Source organism: Entelurus aequoreus, linkage group LG01 (genome assembly GCF_033978785.1).
Source record: "Entelurus aequoreus isolate RoL-2023_Sb linkage group LG01, RoL_Eaeq_v1.1, whole genome shotgun sequence".
NCBI classification, from domain to species: Eukaryota; Metazoa; Chordata; class Actinopteri; order Syngnathiformes; family Syngnathidae; genus Entelurus; species Entelurus aequoreus.
In genome coordinates this window covers 497,729-517,124 of record NC_084731.1, presented here as the reverse complement: position 1 = coordinate 517,124, position 19,396 = coordinate 497,729, and the positions used below count along the sequence as shown (strand labels likewise).

General features: G+C 45.2%; 1 protein-coding gene across 2 annotated transcripts in view; it reads left to right on the top strand.

The window, feature by feature from the left end:
* The first annotated feature begins 1,474 nt into the window (after positions 1-1,474).
* sh3yl1 (SH3 and SYLF domain containing 1) overlaps positions 1,475-19,396 on the top strand; it is a 27,061-nt gene continuing 9,139 nt past the window's right edge. For both annotated transcript variants that reach the window (XM_062049432.1, XM_062049365.1), the window contains exons 1-7: positions 1,475-1,614; positions 5,087-5,197; positions 9,705-9,818; positions 9,962-10,026; positions 10,101-10,213; positions 13,369-13,497; positions 13,565-13,709. In XM_062049432.1, the coding sequence (XP_061905416.1) occupies position 1,614; positions 5,087-5,197; positions 9,705-9,818; positions 9,962-10,026; positions 10,101-10,213; positions 13,369-13,497; positions 13,565-13,709 (678 nt within the window). In that variant the 5' untranslated portion in view covers positions 1,475-1,613. The remainder of the gene's footprint in view (positions 1,615-5,086; positions 5,198-9,704; positions 9,819-9,961; positions 10,027-10,100; positions 10,214-13,368; positions 13,498-13,564; positions 13,710-19,396) is intronic.

Sequence of the window (19,396 nt, the reverse complement as noted above, 5' to 3'; positions counted from 1 at the left end):
GTTTTATTATTGTTGTCACATCTACTGTGTGACCTGACAATAATACTAAATGTTTTATTATTGTTGTCACATCTACTGTGTGACCTGACAATAATACTAAATGTTTTATTATTGTTGTCACATCTACTGTGTGACCTGACAATAATACTAAATGTTTTATTATTGTTGTCACATCTACTGTGTGACCTGACAATAATACTAAATGTTTTATTATTGTTGTCACATCTACTGTGTGACCTGACAATAATACTAAATGTTTTATTATTGTTGTTACATCTACTGTGTGACCTGAGAATAATACTAAATGTTTTATTATTGTTGTCACATCTACTGTGTGACCTGACAATAATACTAAATGTTTTATTATTGTTGTCACATCTACTGTGTGACCTGACAATAATACTAAATGTTTTATTATTGTTGTCACATCTACTGTGTGACCTGAGAATAATACTAAATGTTTTATTATTGTTGTCACATCTACTGTGTGACCTGACAATAATACTAAATGTTTTATTATTGTTGTCACATCTACTGTGTGACCTGACAATAATACTAAATGTTTTATTATTGTTGTCACATCTACTGTGTGACCTGACAATAATACTAAATGTTTTATTGTTGTCACACTGAGAATAATACTAAATGTTTTAATGTTGCCACACTGAGAATAATACTAAATGTTTTATTATTGTTGTCACATCTACTGTGTGACCTGAGAATAATACTAAATGTTTTATTATTGTTGTCACATCTACTGTGTGACCTGACAATAATACTAAATGTTTTATTATTGTTGTCACATCTACTGTGTGACCTGACAATAATACTAAATGTTTTATTATTGTTGTCACATCTACTGTGTGACCTGACAATAATACTAAATGTTTTATTGCTGTCACACTGAGAATAATACTAAATGTTTTAATGTTGCCACACTGAGAATAATACTAAATGTTTTATTGTTGTCACACTGAGAATAATACTAAATGTTTTAATGTTGCCACACTGAGAATAATACTAAATGTTTTATTGTTGTCACACTGAGAATAATACTAAATGTTTTATTGTTGCCACACTGAGAATAATACTAAATGTTTTATTGTTGTCACACTGAGAATAATACTAAATGTTTTATTGTTGTCACACTGAGAATAATACTAAATGTTTTATTGTTGTCACACTGAGAATAATACTAAATGTTTTATTGTTGTTGTCACACTGAGAATAATACTAAATGTTTTATTGTTGTTGTCTCACTGAGAATAATACTAAATGTTGCAGCTTTTATTTCATGTTCTCTTAAATAGCGCCATGTCGCCCCCTGCTGGCTGTTAGAAGAACTGCAGCTTCACGCACGCTCCTTCTGTCTGACGTCATGCGCGCTTCCGTCCGTCCAGTTTTCTAGCGTTTGTCCCTCGCGGGCCACCATGGACAACACCAGCGGTCCATCCGCCACGTGACTCCCGGAAGCGCCTGTGATTGGCTGGTGATTGCGCACGCAGCTGAGAAGGTGTCAGGTGAGGCGGAAGTGAAGTGTTTTTCAGGGCACAAAATGACCGCGCGTCGTCTCACCTGTCGCAGGTAAACATCCCGAGCTCGCGACGCAGAAAAGTAAGTTTTCAAAGCAAACAACTTAGAATAGAATAGAATAGATCTTTATTGTCATTGTACAAAGAAATTGCAAGCTAAAGTAATTTACTGCAAATTCATAACACATAAGAACATAACAACATACATAAAATAGATACAAATAGATAAAATACATAAAATAGATAAAAATAACAAGCTCACATGCAGTCATTGTTGTCGTCTTGTGTTCAGCAACACTATTACTCTCAGGTAAATAGTCAGCATCATCTTGTGAATGTGAGTCACTCACTAAAGACTCAGGTGTGTTTATCAGTATCACTGCTTAAAGACTCAGGTGTGTTTATCAGTGGTTAAAGACACAGGTGTGTTTATCAGTGGTTAAAGACACAGGTGTGTGTATCAGTGGTTAAAGACACAGGTGTGTGTATCAGTGGTTAAAGACACAGGTGTGTTTATCTGTGGTTAAAGACACAGGTGTGTTTATCTGTGGTTAAAGACACAGGTGTGTGTATCAGTGGTTAAAGACACAGGTGTGTGTATCAGTATCACTGCTTAAAGACTCAGGTGTGTTTATCAGTGGTTAAAGACACAGGTGTGTTTATCAGTATCAGTGGTTAAAGACACAGGTGTGTTTATCAGTGGTTAAAGACACAGGTGTGTTTATCAGTATCAGTGGTTAAAGACACAGGTGTGTTTATCAGTGGTTAAAGACACAGGTGTGTTTATCAGTATCAGTGGTTAAAGACACAGGTGTGTTTATCAGTGGTTAAAGACACAGGTGTGTTTATCAGTATCAGTGGTTAAAGACACAGGTGTGTTTATCAGTGGTTAAAGACACAGGTGTGTTTGTCAGTGGTTAAAGACTCAGGTGTGTTGTCAGTGGTTAAAGACACAGGTGTGTGTATCAGTGGTTAAAGACACAGGTGTGTGTATCAGTGGTTAAAGACACAGGTGTGTTTGTCAGTATCAGTGGTTAAAGACACAGGTGTGTTTATCAGTATCACTGCTTAAAGACACAGGTGTGTTTATAAGTGGTTAAAGACACAGGTGTGTGTATCAGTGGTTAAAGACACAGGTGTGTTTATCAGTGGTTAAAGACACAGGTGTGTTTATCAGTGGTTAAAGACACAGGTGTGTTTATCAGTATCAGTGGTTAAAGACACAGGTGTGTTTATCAGTGGTTAAAGACACAGGTGTGTTTATCAGTGGTTAAAGACACAGGTGTGTTTGTCAGTGGTTAAAGACACAGGTGTGTTTATCAGTGGTTAAAGACACAGGTGTGTGTATCAGTGGTTAAAGACACAGGTGTGTTTGTCAGTATCAGTGGTTAAAGACACAGGTGTGTTTATCAGTGGTTAAAGACACAGGTGTGTTTATCAGTATCAGTGGTTAAAGACACAGGTGTGTTTATCAGTATCAGTGGTTAAAGACACAGGTGTGTTTATCAGTGGTTAAAGACACAGGTGTGTTTATCAGTGGTTAAAGACACAGGTGTGTGTATCAGTGGTTAAAGACACAGGTGTGTGTATCAGTGGTTAAAGACACAGGTGTGTTTATAAGTGGTTAAAGACACAGGTGTGTGTATCAGTGGTTAAAGACACAGGTGTGTGTATCAGTGGTTAAAGACACCGGTGTGTTTATAAGTGGTTAAAGACACAGGTGTGTGTATCAGTGGTTAAAGACACAGGTGTGTTTGTCAGTGGTTAAAGACTCAGGTGTGTTTATCAGTGGTTAAAGACACAGGTGTGTTTGTCAGTGGTTAAAGACACAGGTGTGTTTGTCAGTGGTTAAAGACACAGGTGTGTGTATCAGTGGTTAAAGACACAGGTGTGTGTATAAGTGGTTAAAGACACAGGTGTGTGTATCAGTGGTTAAAGACACAGGTGTGTGTATCAGTGGTTAAAGACACAGGTGTGTGTATCAGTGGTTAAAGACACAGGTGTGTTTATAAGTGGTTAAAGACACAGGTGTGTGTATCAGTGGTTAAAGACACAGGTGTGTGTATCAGTGGTTAAAGACACAGGTGTGTGTATCAGTGGTTAAAGACACAGGTGTGTGTATCAGTGGTTAAAGACACAGGTGTGTGTATCAGTGGTTAAAGACACAGGTGTGTGTATCAGTGGTTAAAGACACAGGTGTGTTTGTCAGTGGTTAAAGACTCAGGTGTGTTTATCAGTGGTTAAAGACACAGGTGTGTGTATCAGTGGTTAAAGACACAGGTGTGTGTATCAGTGGTTAAAGACACAGGTGTGTTTATAAGTGGTTAAAGACACAGGTGTGTGTATCAGTGGTTAAAGACACAGGTGTGTTTATCAGTGGTTAAAGACACAGGTGTGTTTATAAGTGGTTAAAGACACAGGTGTGTGTATCAGTGGTTAAAGACACAGGTGTGTTTATCAGTAATATTTCAAGCCTACTGAGCGTGTGCGAGAGTTCCTGCTCAACTATTCCAACAAACTTAAATCAGGTGAAGTTTGGAATAAGTTAACTTGACATTGTTCAGGTGATTATTATTTAGATTTAATTAGCTGTTTATAATGCGAGGGCCCAGGATTGTCAGTTGTCACGGCAACCCCTGGCTCCTAGTTCCTCTTCAGTCTGAAGACCAGATCAGCTTTACTGTCGTCCTCAGGATACTCTGATGTGGTTAAGTTGTTTGATTACCTTCTTGTCAGAATATTCCATATTGGTAAAGCCCTCACATTGACAAATATATTCATACAAAGACACACTCCAGTGGCCGCTAGAACTGAGGACCCAGAACTGAATGTAAACACTAGAATTGTTGCAAAGAACCCACCAGAGCTGTCTGGTCGGACCTGAACTAGCTTTTGTGTGACGATGTAGTCCTGACGGGTTCCTGTTTGAATTGTGACCGCAGTTCCAGCCCTGCCAGTCTGCCAACATTCCTCTGACACCACACACTCTACACAGGAAGTCCTGCTTACCACACACTCTACACAGGAAGTCCTGCTTACCACACACTCTACACAGGAAGTCCTGCTTACCACACACTCTACACAGGAAGTCCTGCTTACCACACACTCTACACAGGAAGTCCTGCTTACCACACACTCTACACAGGAAGTCCTGCTTACCACACATTCTACACAGGAAGTCCTGCTTGCCACACATTCTACACAGGAAGTCCTGCTTACCACACACTCTACACAGGAAGTCCTGCTTACCACACACTCTACACAGGAAGTCCTGCTTACCACACACTCTACACAGGAAGTCCTGCTTACCACACACTCTACACAGGAAGTCCTGCTTACCACACACTCTACACAGGAAGTCCTGCTTACCACACACTCTACACAGGAAGTCCTGCTTACCACACACTCTACACAGGAAGTCCTGCTTTTTGGCCACGTCCACACACATGCTAACCTTTTCAAAAGGCATATTTTTGTGTTCATAAAGGCTGCTGGTCCACACGTGAAAAATGACTTTTAACCTTCGACTAAAACGGTCCTGCCTTTGTCTGCAGTGAACAACCCCATTCCTTCCAACCTGAAATCAGAAGCCAAGAAAGCAGCTAAGATCCTCAGAGAATTCACTGAAATCTCCAACAGGAATGGGCCGGACAAACTTATCCCAGGTATGGTTTGGACAAACTTATCCCAGGTACATTTGCCCACGACAAACTTATCCCAGGAACGGTTTGGATAAACTTATCCCAGGAAAGGTTTGGACAAACTTATCCCAGGAAAGGTTTGGACAAACTTATCCCAGGAACGGTTTGGATAAACTTATCCCAGGAAAGGTTTGGACAAACTTATGCCAGGTACGGTTTGGATAAACTTATCCCAGGTACGGTTTGGACACACTTATCCCAGGTACGGTTTGGACAAACTTATCCCAGGTACGGTTTGGACAAACTTATCCCAGGTACATTTGCCTACGACAAACTTATCCCAGGAACGGTTTGGATAAACTTATCCCAGGAACGGTTTGGACAAACTTATCCTAGGTACGGTTTGGACAAACTTATCCCAGGTACGGTTTGGACCAACTTATCCCAGGTACGGTTGCCTACGACAAACTTATCCCAGGTACGGTTGCCTACGACAAACTTATCCCAGGTACGGTTGCCTACGACAAACTTATCCCAGGTACGGTTGCCTACGACAAACTTATCCCAGGTACGGTTGCCTACGACAAACTTATCCCAGGTACAATTGCCTACGACAAACTTATCCCAGGTACAATTGCCTACGACAAACTTATGCCAGGTACGGTTTGGACAAACTTATCCCAGATACGGTTTGGACAAACTTATGCCAAGTACGGTTTGGACAAATTTATGCCAGGTACGGTTTGGACAAACTTATGCCAGGTACGGTTTGGACAAACTTCAAACTTATGTCAGGTATGGTTTGGAGAAATTTATGCCAGGTACGGTTTGGACAAACTTATGCCAGGTACGGTTTGGACAAACCTATGCCAGGTACGGTTTGGACAAACCTATGCCAGGTACGGTTTGGACAAACCTATGCCAGGTACGGTTTGGACAAACCTATCCCAGGTACGGTTTGGACAAACTTATCCCAGGTACGGTTTGGACAAACTTATCCCAGATATGGTTTGGACAAACTTATCCCAGGTACAGTTGCCTACAACAAACTTATCCCAGGTACAATTGCCTACGACAAATTTATGCCAGGTACAGTTTGGACAAACTTATCCCAGGTACGGTTTGGACAAACTTATCCCAGGTACGGTTTGGACAAACTTATCCCAGGTACAGTTTGGACAAACTTATCCCAGGTACGGTTTGGACAAACTTATCCCAGGTACGGTTTGGACAAACTTATCCCAGGTACGGTTTGGACCATCTTATCCCAGGTACGGTTTGGACCAACTTATCCCAGGTACGGTTTGGACAAACTTATCCCAGGTACGGTTTGGGCCAACTTATCCCAGGTACGGTTTGGGCCAACTTATCCCAGGTACGGTTTGGACAAACTTATCCCAGGTACGGTTTGGACAAACTTATCCCAGGTACGGTTTGGACAAACTTATCCCAGGTACGGTTTGGACAAACTTATGCCAGGTACGGTTTGGACAAACTTATCCCAGGTACGGTTTGGACAAACTTATCCCAGGTACGGTTTGGACAAACTTATCCCAGGTACGGTTTGGACAAACTTATCCCAGGTACGGTTTGGACAAACTTATCCCAGGTACGGTTTGGACAAACTTATCCCAGGTACGGTTTGGACAAACTTATGCCAGGTACGGTTTGGACAAACTTATCCCAGGTACGGTTTGGACAAACTTATCCCAGGTACGGTTTGGACAAACTTATCCCAGGTACGGTTTGGACAAACTTATCCCAGGTACGGTTTGGACAAACTTATGCCAGGTACGGTTTGGACAAACTTATCCCAGGTACGGTTTGGACAAACTTATGCCAGGTACGGTTTGGACAAACTTATCCCAGGTACGGTTTGGACAAACTTATCCCAGGTACGGTTTGGACAAACTTATCCCAGGTACGGTTTGGACAAACTTATCCCAGGTACGGTTTGGACAAACTTATGCCAGGTACGGTTTGGACAAACTTATCCCAGGTACGGTTTGGACAAACTTATGCCAGGTACGGTTTGGACAAACTTATCCCTGGTACGGTTTGGACAAACTTATGCCAGGTACGGTTTGGACAAACTTATGCCAGGTACGGTTGCCTACGGCAGCTAGAGTGAAGTCACTTGAGATAAATCCAAGTTACTTATCCCACAGGTATTTGGAGTGTAGAACTGAAAGTAATCCTGCATCTGGCAAGTAGTCAGTTTTCCTGGGCGGGAGCCAAGCTGCTGCGTTTAGACTTCTCAGAAGTTTCCACAATTCCATGAAGTCATTCAGGTTTCTTTCAATTAAAGGTGCAGTAACATAATTGTGTTTCCAATACATTGAAGTATTAGTGCCATGTCCTCCCCCTCACGATTACATTTGGACAGCCAATGACAAATGTGGTGTTATATACAGTATATTGAGTTTTAGGTATGGCGTGATACTGACATTTGTCGGTCTACAAAGCATTTGGGAAACAAATCTACAGATTTTTGACAACTCATCATATCAATGACCCAAACATTGAGACAAATCTTTAAAGGCCTACTGAAATGAATTATTTGTATTTAAACGGGGATAGCAGATCCATTCTATGTGTCATACTTCATCATTTCGCGATATCGCCATATTTTTGCTGAAAGGATTTAGTAGAGAACATCGACGATAAAGTTCGCAACTTTTGGTCGCTGATAAAAAAAGCCTTGCCTGTAGCGGAAGTAGCGTGACGTCACAGGTTGAAAGTAGCGTGACGTCACAGGTTGAAAGTAGCGTGACGTCACAGCTTGAAAGTAGCGTGACGTCACAGGTTGAAAGTAGCGTGACGTCACAGGTTGAAAGTAGCGTGACGTCACAGCTTGAAAGTAGCGTGACGTCACAGGTTGAAAGTAGCGTGACGTCACAGGTTGAAAGTAGCGTGACGTCACAGGTTGAAAGTAGCGTGACGTCACAGGTTGAAAGTAGCGTGACGTCACAGGTTGAAAGTAGCGTGACGTCACAGGTTGAAAGTAGCGTGACGTCACAGGTTGAAAAGCTCCTCAGATCTGCACATTGTTTACACCAGCAGCGAGAAAGCGACGATTACCCCATTAATTTGAGTGAGGATGAAAGATTTGTGGATGAGGAACGTGAGAGTGAAGGACCAGAGTGCAGTGCAGGACGTATCTTTTTTCGCTCTGACCGTAACTTAGGTACAAGCTGGCTCATTGGATTCCACACTTTCTCCTTTTTCTATTGTGGATCACTGATTTGTATTTTAAACCACCTCAAATACGATATCCTCTTGAAAATGAGAGTCCAGAACGTGAAATGGACATTCACAGTGACTTTTATCTCCACGACAATACATCGGTGAAACACTTTAGCTACTGAGCTAACGTGATAGCATCGTGCTTAACTGCAGATAGAAACAAAAGAAATAAGCCCCTGACTGGAAGGATAGACAGAAGATCAACAATACTATTAAACCATGGACATGTAACTACACGGTTAATACTTTCTAGCCTGGCGAAGCTTAACAATGCTGTTGCTAACGACGCCATTGAAGCTAACTTAGCTATGGGACCTCGACAGAGCTATGCTAAAAACATTAGCTCTGCACCTACACCAGCCAGCCCTCATCTGCTCATCAACACCCGTGCTCCCCTGCGTTCCAGTGATCGACGGCGCGACGAAGGACTAGATGCGGTCAGTGGCCCGGAGACGGAGGAAGTCAAGGTGAGGACAGCGGTGCGGCGGCGGGCGTTGTAGCTCTTGACGACACCCCGGCCGCCATCAGAGTCGGCAAGAAACCTATATTTCCCCAAAGTTACGTACGTGACATGCACATAGCGACACGCACGTACGGGCAAGCGATCAAATGTTTGGAAGCCAAAGCTGTACTCACGGTAGTGCGTCTGCTATCCAAGTCAAAGTCCTCCTGGTTGTGTTGCTGCAGCCAGCCGCTAATACACCGATCCCCCTACAGCTTTCTTCTTTGCAGTCTCCATTGTTTATTAAACAAATTGCAAAAGATTCACCAACACAGATGTCCAGAATACTGTGGAATTATGGGATGAAAACAGAGCTTTGTGTATTGGGACACAATGGTGTGCCAATACTTCCATTCACTCCGTGACGTCACACGCATACGTCATCATACCGAGACGTTTTCAAGCGGAAGTTTAGCGGGAAATGTAAAATGTGACTTTATAAGTTAACCCGGCCGTATTGGCATGTGTTGCAATGTTAAGATGTCATCATTGATGTATAAACTATCAGACTGTGTAGTAGTGGCTTTCAGTAGGCCTTTAAGGGCTTGTTTTAAACCAGGCAGCATTGTTTTATAAATACCTCTAAAACGCCTCTGCACAAAAGCAGGTGCCGACAGGATTAAAAAAAAGTGTGCTTTGCATTGTTTGAGTCCTTTAAGTCCAATGAAAGATTTGTAAAAAGCATGAAGAAACCTGCAGCCTGGTGGAAGGGAGCCATCAAACTGAGAGACCAGGAGCAGTTTGCCAAAATACTTGTGGACTGATGTGAAGTTTGTGGTGTAGCTCATGTCATCGCCAGGGCTGAGGGGCTGGCCATCATCTCTGTGGTCAAGGCTGGCTTCGTGATCACAGCCAGAGGAGGCAGCGGCATCGTCATCGCCAGGCTGGCTGACAGACGTGAGTTCTTCCCACACTCGCTAATTATGTTATGCAGCCATTTTGGTGATAGCTTGATGGCACAGCAAGACTTCTTGTCTACAACTACCAAGGTCTGCCCCTCAAAAAAGAAGACTAATGTTGTCAATGTTTTCTGCGCTCAGGTTGGTCTGCTCCTTCTGCAATTGGTATCGCTGGCCTGGGCGGTGGCTTCGAAATTGGTGTGGAGGTGAGTTGCTTCAATGATGATTCTGATGTCACGGCAAGAGGCTGTTCACATTTGGTGCTCACATTCCTCCACAGGTGTCCGATCTAGTGATTATCCTAAACCAGCGTCGAGCCATCGATGCCTTCACAAAAGGCGGGAACTTGACCCTGGGTGGGAACTGCACGGTTGCGGTCGGTCCAATTGGCAGGTCGGTACTTTGTTTTTTGACCTGAAGGTGAAAGGAGTGAAGAAGTTAGTGTGGATCAGGAGTGTCAAACATACCATCTGCAGCTCGTATCAAAACATGTGTATGCACGTACAACATTAAAACGTGTGTATGCACGTACAACATTAAAACATGTGTATGCACGTACAACATTAAAACATGTGTATGCACGTACAACATTAAAACGTGTGTATGCACGTACAACATTAAAACATGTGTATGCACGTACAACATTAAAACATGTGTATGCACGTACAACATTAAAACATGTGTATGCACGTACAACATTAAAACGTGTGTATGCACGTACAACATTAAAACGTGTGTATGCACGTACAACATTAAAACATGTGTATGCACGTACAACATTAAAACGTGTGTATGCACGTACAACATTAAAACGTGTGTATGCACGTACAACATTAAAACGTGTGTATGCACGTACAACATTAAAACGTGTGTATGCACGTACAACATTAAAACGTGTGTATGCACGTACAACATTAAAACATGTGTATGCACGTACAACATTAAAACATGTGTATGCACGTACAACATTAAAACATGTGTATGCACGTACAACATTAAAACATGTGTATGCACGTACAACATTAAAACATGTGTATGCACGTACAACATTAAAACGTGTGTATGCACGTACAACATTAAAACGTGTGTATGCACGTACAACATTAAAACGTGTGTATGCACGTACAACATTAAAACGTGTGTATGCACGTACAACATTAAAACGTGTGTATGCACGTACAACATTAAAACGTGTGTATGCACGTACAACATTAAAACGTGTGTATGCACGTACAACATTAAAACGTGTGTATGCACGTACAACATTAAAACGTGTGTATGCACGTACAACATTAAAACGTGTGTATGCACGTACAACATTAAAACGTTCAGTATGTCAGTGTGAGGAATGCAACAATGGAGTTAATCAAAGAATGTACTTATATGATCTCATGTAACCTCCAAGTGTCTACAAAGAAGAACTATCATAAACATTCTGAACTACATCAAATACAACTTCACTATTTATTTGTTGTTTTTTTAATGTGATTTATGGAGTTTATTGTGAATAAAGTGAGAACAGGAAGTCAACAAAAATGTTATGCCATGGAAATACCATCTGTCCTCACCATCTGTGCACTCCCTGACCTCACCATCTGTGTACTCCCTGACCTCACCATCTGTGTACTCCCTGACCTCACCATCTGTGTACTCCCTGACCTCACCATCTGTGTACTCACCATCTGTGTACTCACCATCTGTGTACTCACCATCTGTGTACTCCCTGACCTCACCATCTGTGCACTCCCTGACCTCCCCATCTGTGTACTCCCTGACCTCACCATCTGTGTACTCCCTGACCTCACCATCTGTGTACTCCCTGACCTCACCATCTGTGTACTCACCATCTGTGTACTCACCATCTGTGTACTCACCATCTGTGTACTCCCTGACCTCACCATCTGTGTACTCCCTGACCTCACCATCTGTGTACTCCCTGACCTCACCATCTGTGTACTCCCTGACCTCACCATCTGTGTACTCACCATCTGTGTACTCACCATCTGTGTACTCCCTGACCTCACCATCTGTGTACTCCCTGACCTCACCATCTGTGTACTCACCATCTGTGTACTCCCTGACCTCACCATCTGTGTACTCACCATCTGTGTACTCACCATCTGTGTACTCCCTGACCTCACCATCTGTGTACTCCCTGACCTCACCATCTGTGCACTCCCTGACCTCCCCATCTGTGTACTCCCTGACCTCACCATCTGTGTACTCCCTGACCTCACCATCTGTGTACTCCCTGACCTCACCATCTGTGTACTCACCATCTGTGTACTCACCATCTGTGTACTCACCATCTGTGTACTCCCTGACCTCACCATCTGTGTACTCCCTGACCTCACCATCTGTGTACTCCCTGACCTCACCATCTGTGTACTCCCTGACCTCACCATCTGTGTACTCCCTGACCTCACCATCTGTGTACTCACCATCTGTGTACTCACCATCTGTGCACTCCCTGACCTCACCATCTGTGTACTCCCTGACCTCACCATCTGTGTACTCACCATCTGTGCACTCCCTGACCTCACCATCTGTGTACTCACCATCTGTGTACTCACCATCTGTGCACTCCCTGACGTCACCATCTGTGTACTCCCTGACCTCACCATCTGTGTCCTCACCATCTGTGCACTCCCTGACCTCACCATCTGTGTACTCACCATCTGTGTACTCACCATCTGTGCACTCCCTGACCTCACCATCTGTGTACTCCCTGACCTCACCATCTGTGTACTCACCATCTGTGCACTCCCTGACCTCACCATCTGTGTACTCACCATCTGTGCACTCCCTGACCTCACCATCTGTGTACTCCCTGACCTCACCATCTGTGTACTCCCTGACCTCACCATCTGTGTACTCCCTGACCTCACCATCTGTGTACTCCCTGACCTCACCATCTGTGTACTCCCTGACCTCACCATCTGTGTACTCCCTGACCTCACCATCTGTGTACTCCCTGACCTCACCATCTGTGTACTCCCTGACCTCACCATCTGTGTACTCCCTGACCTCACCATCTGTGTACTCACCATCTGTGTACTCACCATCTGTGCACTCCCTGACCTCACCATCTGTGTACTCCCTGACCTCACCATCTGTGTACTCACCATCTGTGCACTCCCTGACCTCACCATCTGTGTACTCACCATCTGTGTACTCACCATCTGTGCACTCCCTGACGTCACCATCTGTGTACTCCCTGACCTCACCATCTGTGTCCTCACCATCTGTGCACTCCCTGACCTCACCATCTGTGTACTCACCATCTGTGCACTCCCTGACCTCACCATCTGTGTACTCCCTGACCTCACCATCTGTGTACTCACCATCTGTGCACTCCCTGACCTCACCATCTGTGTACTCCCTGACCTCACCATCTGTGTCCTCACCATCTGTGCACTCCCTGACCTCACCATCTGTGTCCTCACCATCTGTGCACTCCCTGACCTCACCATCTGTGTCCTCACCATCTGTGCACTCCCTGACCTCACCATGTGAAGGATGAAGTAGAAGAATGTTTGTGCTTGTAGGAACGTGGAGGCTGATGTTGCCCTGCGCAACATGTCTGCCATCTACACCTACTGCCGCTCCAGAGGTTTGTTTGCCGGCATCTCTCTGGAGGGCTCCTACCTGATTGAACGCAAAGACACCAACCGCAAGTAGGAGCGCAGAACAACCCCTATGTAGTATTTGAGCTGTGATCAATCTGTTGGCTTGAGTGTGCAGGTTCTACGTCCGGAGCGTGCGAGCGTCTGGCATCTTGAACGGCGACGTGGAGCCGCCGCAGGAGTGCTACGACCTCTACCACATCTTAGACGCCTACACGGATGCTTATGTAGATGACTGGACCAGCAAAAATGCCCCCGTAAAGGTAAACCACAGGGCTTACTTTTTCTCCTCAGTTGCTGCACTCACTGTGACATCTTTCATGAAGGCTATTGTTTAATTTGGTAAAGCAGAGTGGTTATTTGTGGCATTGGCACTACAAAAGAGGCGGTAAAGATGTTTGTCAGGTTTAAGCACCAAACTATCTATTAAACAGAACAAGAAGCAAGGAAGCAGGCAGACACAGAGTTCAATTTTGCTCATGAGGAGAACGCATGGAGCTGCGCACTCAGTAACAGTCTCACCCTACGTTCTGAGGAACAGACCACGCACTCCCCTATGTATTCAGTTTAGGAGTTCCTTAGTTACATAGCTGAGGCCGCATCTAAAGGGAGGCGTCACATGGCTGAGGCCGCATCTAAAGGGAGGCGTCACATGGCTGAGGCCGCATCTAAAGGGAGGCGTCACATGGCTGAGGCCGCATCTAAAGGGAGGCGTCACACGGCTGAGGCCGCGTCTAAAGGGAGGCGTCACATGGCTGAGGCCGCGTCTAAAGGGAGGCGTCACATGGCTGAGGCCGCATCTAAAGGGAGGCGTCACATGGCTGAGGCCGCGTCTAAAGGGAGGCGTCACATGGCTGAGGCCGCATCTAAAGGGAGGCGTCACATGGCTGAGGCCGCATCTAAAGGGAGGCGTCACATGGCTGAGGCCGCATCTAAAGGGAGGCGTCACACGGCTGAGGCCGCGTCTAAAGGGAGGCGTCACACGGCTGAGGCCGCTTCTAAAGGGAGGCGTCACATGGCTGAGGCCGCGTCTAAAGGGAGGCGTCACATGGCTGAGGCCGCGTCTAAAGGGAGGCGTCACATGGCTGAGGCCGCATCCAAAGGGAGGCGTCACACGGCTGAGGCCGCATCTAAAGGGAGGCGTCACACGGCTGAGGCCGCTTCTAAAGGGAGGCGTCACACGGCTGAGGCCGCATCTAAAGGGAGGCGTCACACGGCTGAGGCCGCATCTAAAGGGAGGCGTCACACGGCTGAGGCCGCATCTAAAGGGAGGCGTCACACGGCTGAGGCCGCGTCTAAAGGGAGGCGTCACACGGCTGAGGCCGCATCCAAAGGGAGGAGTCACACGGCTGAGGCCGCGTCTAAAGGGAGGCGTCACACGGCTGAGGCCGCATCTAAAGGGAGGCGTCAAACGGCTGAGGCCGCATCTAAAGGGAGGCGTCACACGGCTGAGGCCGCATCTAAAGGGGGGCGTCACACGGCTGAGGCCGCATCTAAAGGGAGGAGTCACACGGCTGAGGCCGCATCTAAAGGGAGGCGTCACATGGCTGAGGCCGCGTCTAAAGGGAGGCGTCACACGGCTGAGGCCGCATCTAAAGGGAGGCGTCACAAGGCTGAGGCCGCGTCTAAAGGGAGGCGTCACATGGCTGAGGCCGCGTCTAAAGGGAGGCGTCACACGGCTGAGGCCGTTTCTAAAGGGAGGCGTCACACGGCTGAGGCCGCGTCCAAAGGGAGGCGTCACACGGCTGAGGCCGCATCCAAAGGGAGGAGTCACACGGCTGAGGCCGCATCCAAAGGGAGGCGTCAAATGGCTGAGGCCGAGTCCAAAGGGAGGAGTCACACGGCTGAGGCCGCATCCAAAGGGAGGCGTCACATGGCTGAGGCCGCATCTAAAGGGAGGCGTCACACGGCTGAGGCCGCATCCAAAGGGAGGAGTCACACGGCTGAGGCCGCATCCAAAGGGAGGAGTCAAATGGCTGAGGCCGAGTCTAAAGGGAGGCGTCACACGGCTGAGGCCGCATCCAAAGGGAGGAGTCAAATGGCTGAGGCCGAGTCTAAAGGGAGGCGTCACACGGCTGAGGCCGCTTCTAAAGGGAGGCGTCACATGGCTGAGGCCGCTTCTAAAGGGAGGCGTCACATGGCTGAGGCTGCATCTAAAGGGAGGCGTCACACGGCTGAGGCCGCATCCAAAGGGAGGAGTCACACGGCTGAGGCCGCATCCAAAGGGAGGAGTCAAATGGCTGAGGCCGAGTCTAAAGGGAGGCGTCACACGGCTGAGGCCGCATCCAAAGGGAGGAGTCAAATGGCTGAGGCCGAGTCTAAAGGGAGGCGTCACACGGCTGAGGCCGCTTCTAAAGGGAGGAGTCACATGGCTGAGGCCGCATCTAAAGGGAGGAGTCACCTTCCTCTTCCAACATGACTGAGCACCAGTGCACAAAGCAAGGTCCATAAAGACATGGATGACAGAGTCTGGTGTGGATGAACTTGACTGGCCTGCACAGAGTCCTGACCTGAACCCCATACAACACCTTTGGGATGAATTAGAAGGGAGACTGAGAGCCAGGCCTTCTCCACCAACATCAGTGTGTGACCTCACCAATGGAAGAATGGTGGGAAATTGCTATAAAGACACTCTGCAACCTTGTGGACAGCCTTCCCAGAAGAGTTGAAGCTGTAATAGCTGCAAAAGGTCGTATTGAACCCTGTGGGTTAGGACTGGTATGGCACTTCTAGTTCATATGTGAGTCAAGGCAGGTGGACAAATACTTTTGACAATATAGTGTTGGATGTTTGTGTGTCTCAGTTGGAGGACGACTAATGTTGGTCGGTAGTTTAATTGCAAGCTCTACAACAATGCAAGCTCTACAACAATGCAAGCTCTACAATAATGCAAGCTCTACAACAATACAAGCTCTACAACAATGCAAGCTCTACAACAATGCAAGCTCTACAACAATGCAAGCTCTACAACAATGCAAGCTCTACAACAATGCAAGCTCTACAACAATGCAAGCTCTACAACAATACAAGCTCTACAACAATGCAAGCTCTACAACAATGCAAGCTCTACAACAATGCAAGCTCTACAACAATGCAAGCTCTACAACAATGCAAGCTCTACAACAATGCAAGCTCTACAACAATACAAGCTCTACAACAATGCAAGCTCTACAACAACAGGAGTTTAGAACACATTAGAAAAATGAACATATTTTCAGTCACATGGACGGCAATAAAATACAAAACCTTACCTTGGGTAATACTTTGGTAATACTTGGGTAATACTTACCTTGGGTAATACTTTGGTAATACTTGGGTAATACTTACCTTGGGTAAAACTAGTACAATGAAATGTTAATCTAACAGCTTTAAACAAGTTAGTTTAAAGTACATTTCAGTTGTCTGCATAGTTCCAGTTGTGACGCGTGAATAATAAATGAACATTGTAGTCAAAAGTCCCTGCATACCAGTGATGTACAGTCAGGTCAAATATAAAGTCCCTGCATACCAGTGATGTACAGTCAGGTCAAATATAAAGTCCCTGCATACCAGTGATGTACAGTCAGGTCAAATATAAAGTCCCTGCATACCAGTGATGTACAGTCAGGTCAAATATAAAGTCCCTGCATACCAGTGATGTACAGTCAGGTCAAATATAAAGTCCCTCCCTGCATACCAGTGATGTACAGTCAGGTCAAATATAAAGTCCCTCCCTGCATACCAGTGATGTACAGTCAGGTCAAATATAAAGTCCCTGCATACCAGTGATGTACAGTCAGGTCAAATATAAAGTCCCTCCCTGCATACCAGTGATGTACAGTCAGGTCAAATATAAAGTCCCTCCCTGCATACCAGTGATGTACAGTCAGGTCAAATATAAAGTCCCTGTATACCAGTGATGTACAGTCAGGTCAAATATAAAGTCCCTGTATACCAGTGATGTACAGTCAGGTCAAATATAAAGTCCCTGCATACCAGTGATGTACAGTCAGGTCAAATATAAAGTCCCTGCATACCAGTGATGTACAGTCAGGTCAAATATAAAGTCCCTGCATACCAGTGATGTACAGTCAGGTCAAATATAAAGTCCCTGCATACCAGTGATGTACAGTCAGGTCAAATATAAAGTCCCTCCCTGCATACCAGTGATGTACAGTCAGGTCAAATATAAAGTCCCTCCCTGCATACCAGTGATGTACAGTCAGGTCAAATATAAAGTCCCTCCCTGCATACCAGTGATGTACAGTCAGGTCAAATATAAAGTCCCTGTATACCAGTGATGTACAGTCAGGTCAAATATAAAGTCCCTGCATACCAGTGATGTACAGTCAGGTCAAATATAAAGTCCCTGCATACCAGTGATGTACAGTCAGGTCAAATATAAAGTCCCTGCATACCAGTGATGTACAGTCAGGTCAAATATAAAGTCCCTGCATACCAGTGATGTACAGTCAGGTCAAATATAAAGTCCCTGCATACCAGTGATGTACAGTCAGGTCAAATATAAAGTCCCTGCATACCAGTGATGTACAGTCAGGTCAAATATAAAGTCCCTGCATACCAGTGATGTACAGTCAGGTCAAATATAAAGTCCCTGCTTACCAGTGATGTACAGTCAGGTCAAATATAAAGTCCCTGCTTACCAGTGATGTACAGTCAGGTCAAATATAAAGTCCCTGCATACCAGTGATGTACAGTCAGGTCAAATATAAAGTCCCTGCTTACCAGTGATGTACAGTCAGGTCAAATATAAAGTCCCTGCTTACCAGTGATGTACAGTCAGGTCAAATATAAAGTCCCTGCGTACCAGTGATGTACAGTCAGGTCAAATATAAAGTCCCTGCATACCAGTGATGTACAGTCAGGTCAAATATAAAGTCCCTGCGTACCAGTGATGTACAGTCAGGTCAAATATAAAGTCCCTGCGTACCAGTGATGTACAGTCAGGTCAAATATAAAGTCCCTGCTTACCAGTGATGTACAGTCAGGTCACATATAAAGTCCCTGCATACCAGTGATGTACAGTCAGGTCAAATATAAAGTCCCTGCGTACCAGTGATGTACAGTCAGGTCAAATATAAAGTCCCTGCATACCAGTGATGTACAGTCAGGTCAAATATAAAGTCCCTGCATACCAGTGATGTACAGTCAGGTCAAATATAAAGTCCCTGCATACCAGTGATGTACAGTCAGGTCAAATATAAAGTCCCTGCATACCAGTGATGTACAGTCAGGTCAAATATAAAGTCCCTGCATACCAGTGATGTACAGTCAGGTCAAATATAAAGTCCCTGCATACCAGTGATGTACAGTCAGGTCAAATATAAAGTCCCTGCTTACCAGTGATGTACAGTCAGGTCAAATATAAAGTCCCTGCATACCAGTGATGTACAGTCAGGTCAAATATAAAGTCCCTGCATACCAGTGATGTACAGTCAGGTCAAATATAAAGTCCCTGCTTACCAGTGATGTACAGTCAGGTCAAATATAAAGTCCCTGCTTACCAGTGATGTACAGTCAGGTCAAATATAAAGTCCCTGCATACCAGTGATGTACAGTCAGGTCAAATATAAAGTCCCTGCATACCAGTGATGTACAGTCAGGTCAAATATAAAGTCCCTGCATACCAGTGATGTACAGTCAGGTCAAATATAAAGTCCCTGCTTACCAGTGATGTACAGTCAGGTCAAATATAAAGTCCCTGCTTACCAGTGATGTACAGTCAGGTCAAATATAAAGTCCCTGCATACCAGTGATGTACAGTCAGGTCAAATATAAAGTCCCTGCATACCAGTGATGTACAGTCAGGTCAAATATAAAGTCCCTGCGTACCAGTGATGTACAGTCAGGTCAAATATAAAGTCCCTGCTTACCAGTGATGTACAGTCAGGTCAAATATAAAGTCCCTGCGTACCAGTGATGTACAGTCAGGTCAAATATAAAGTCCCTG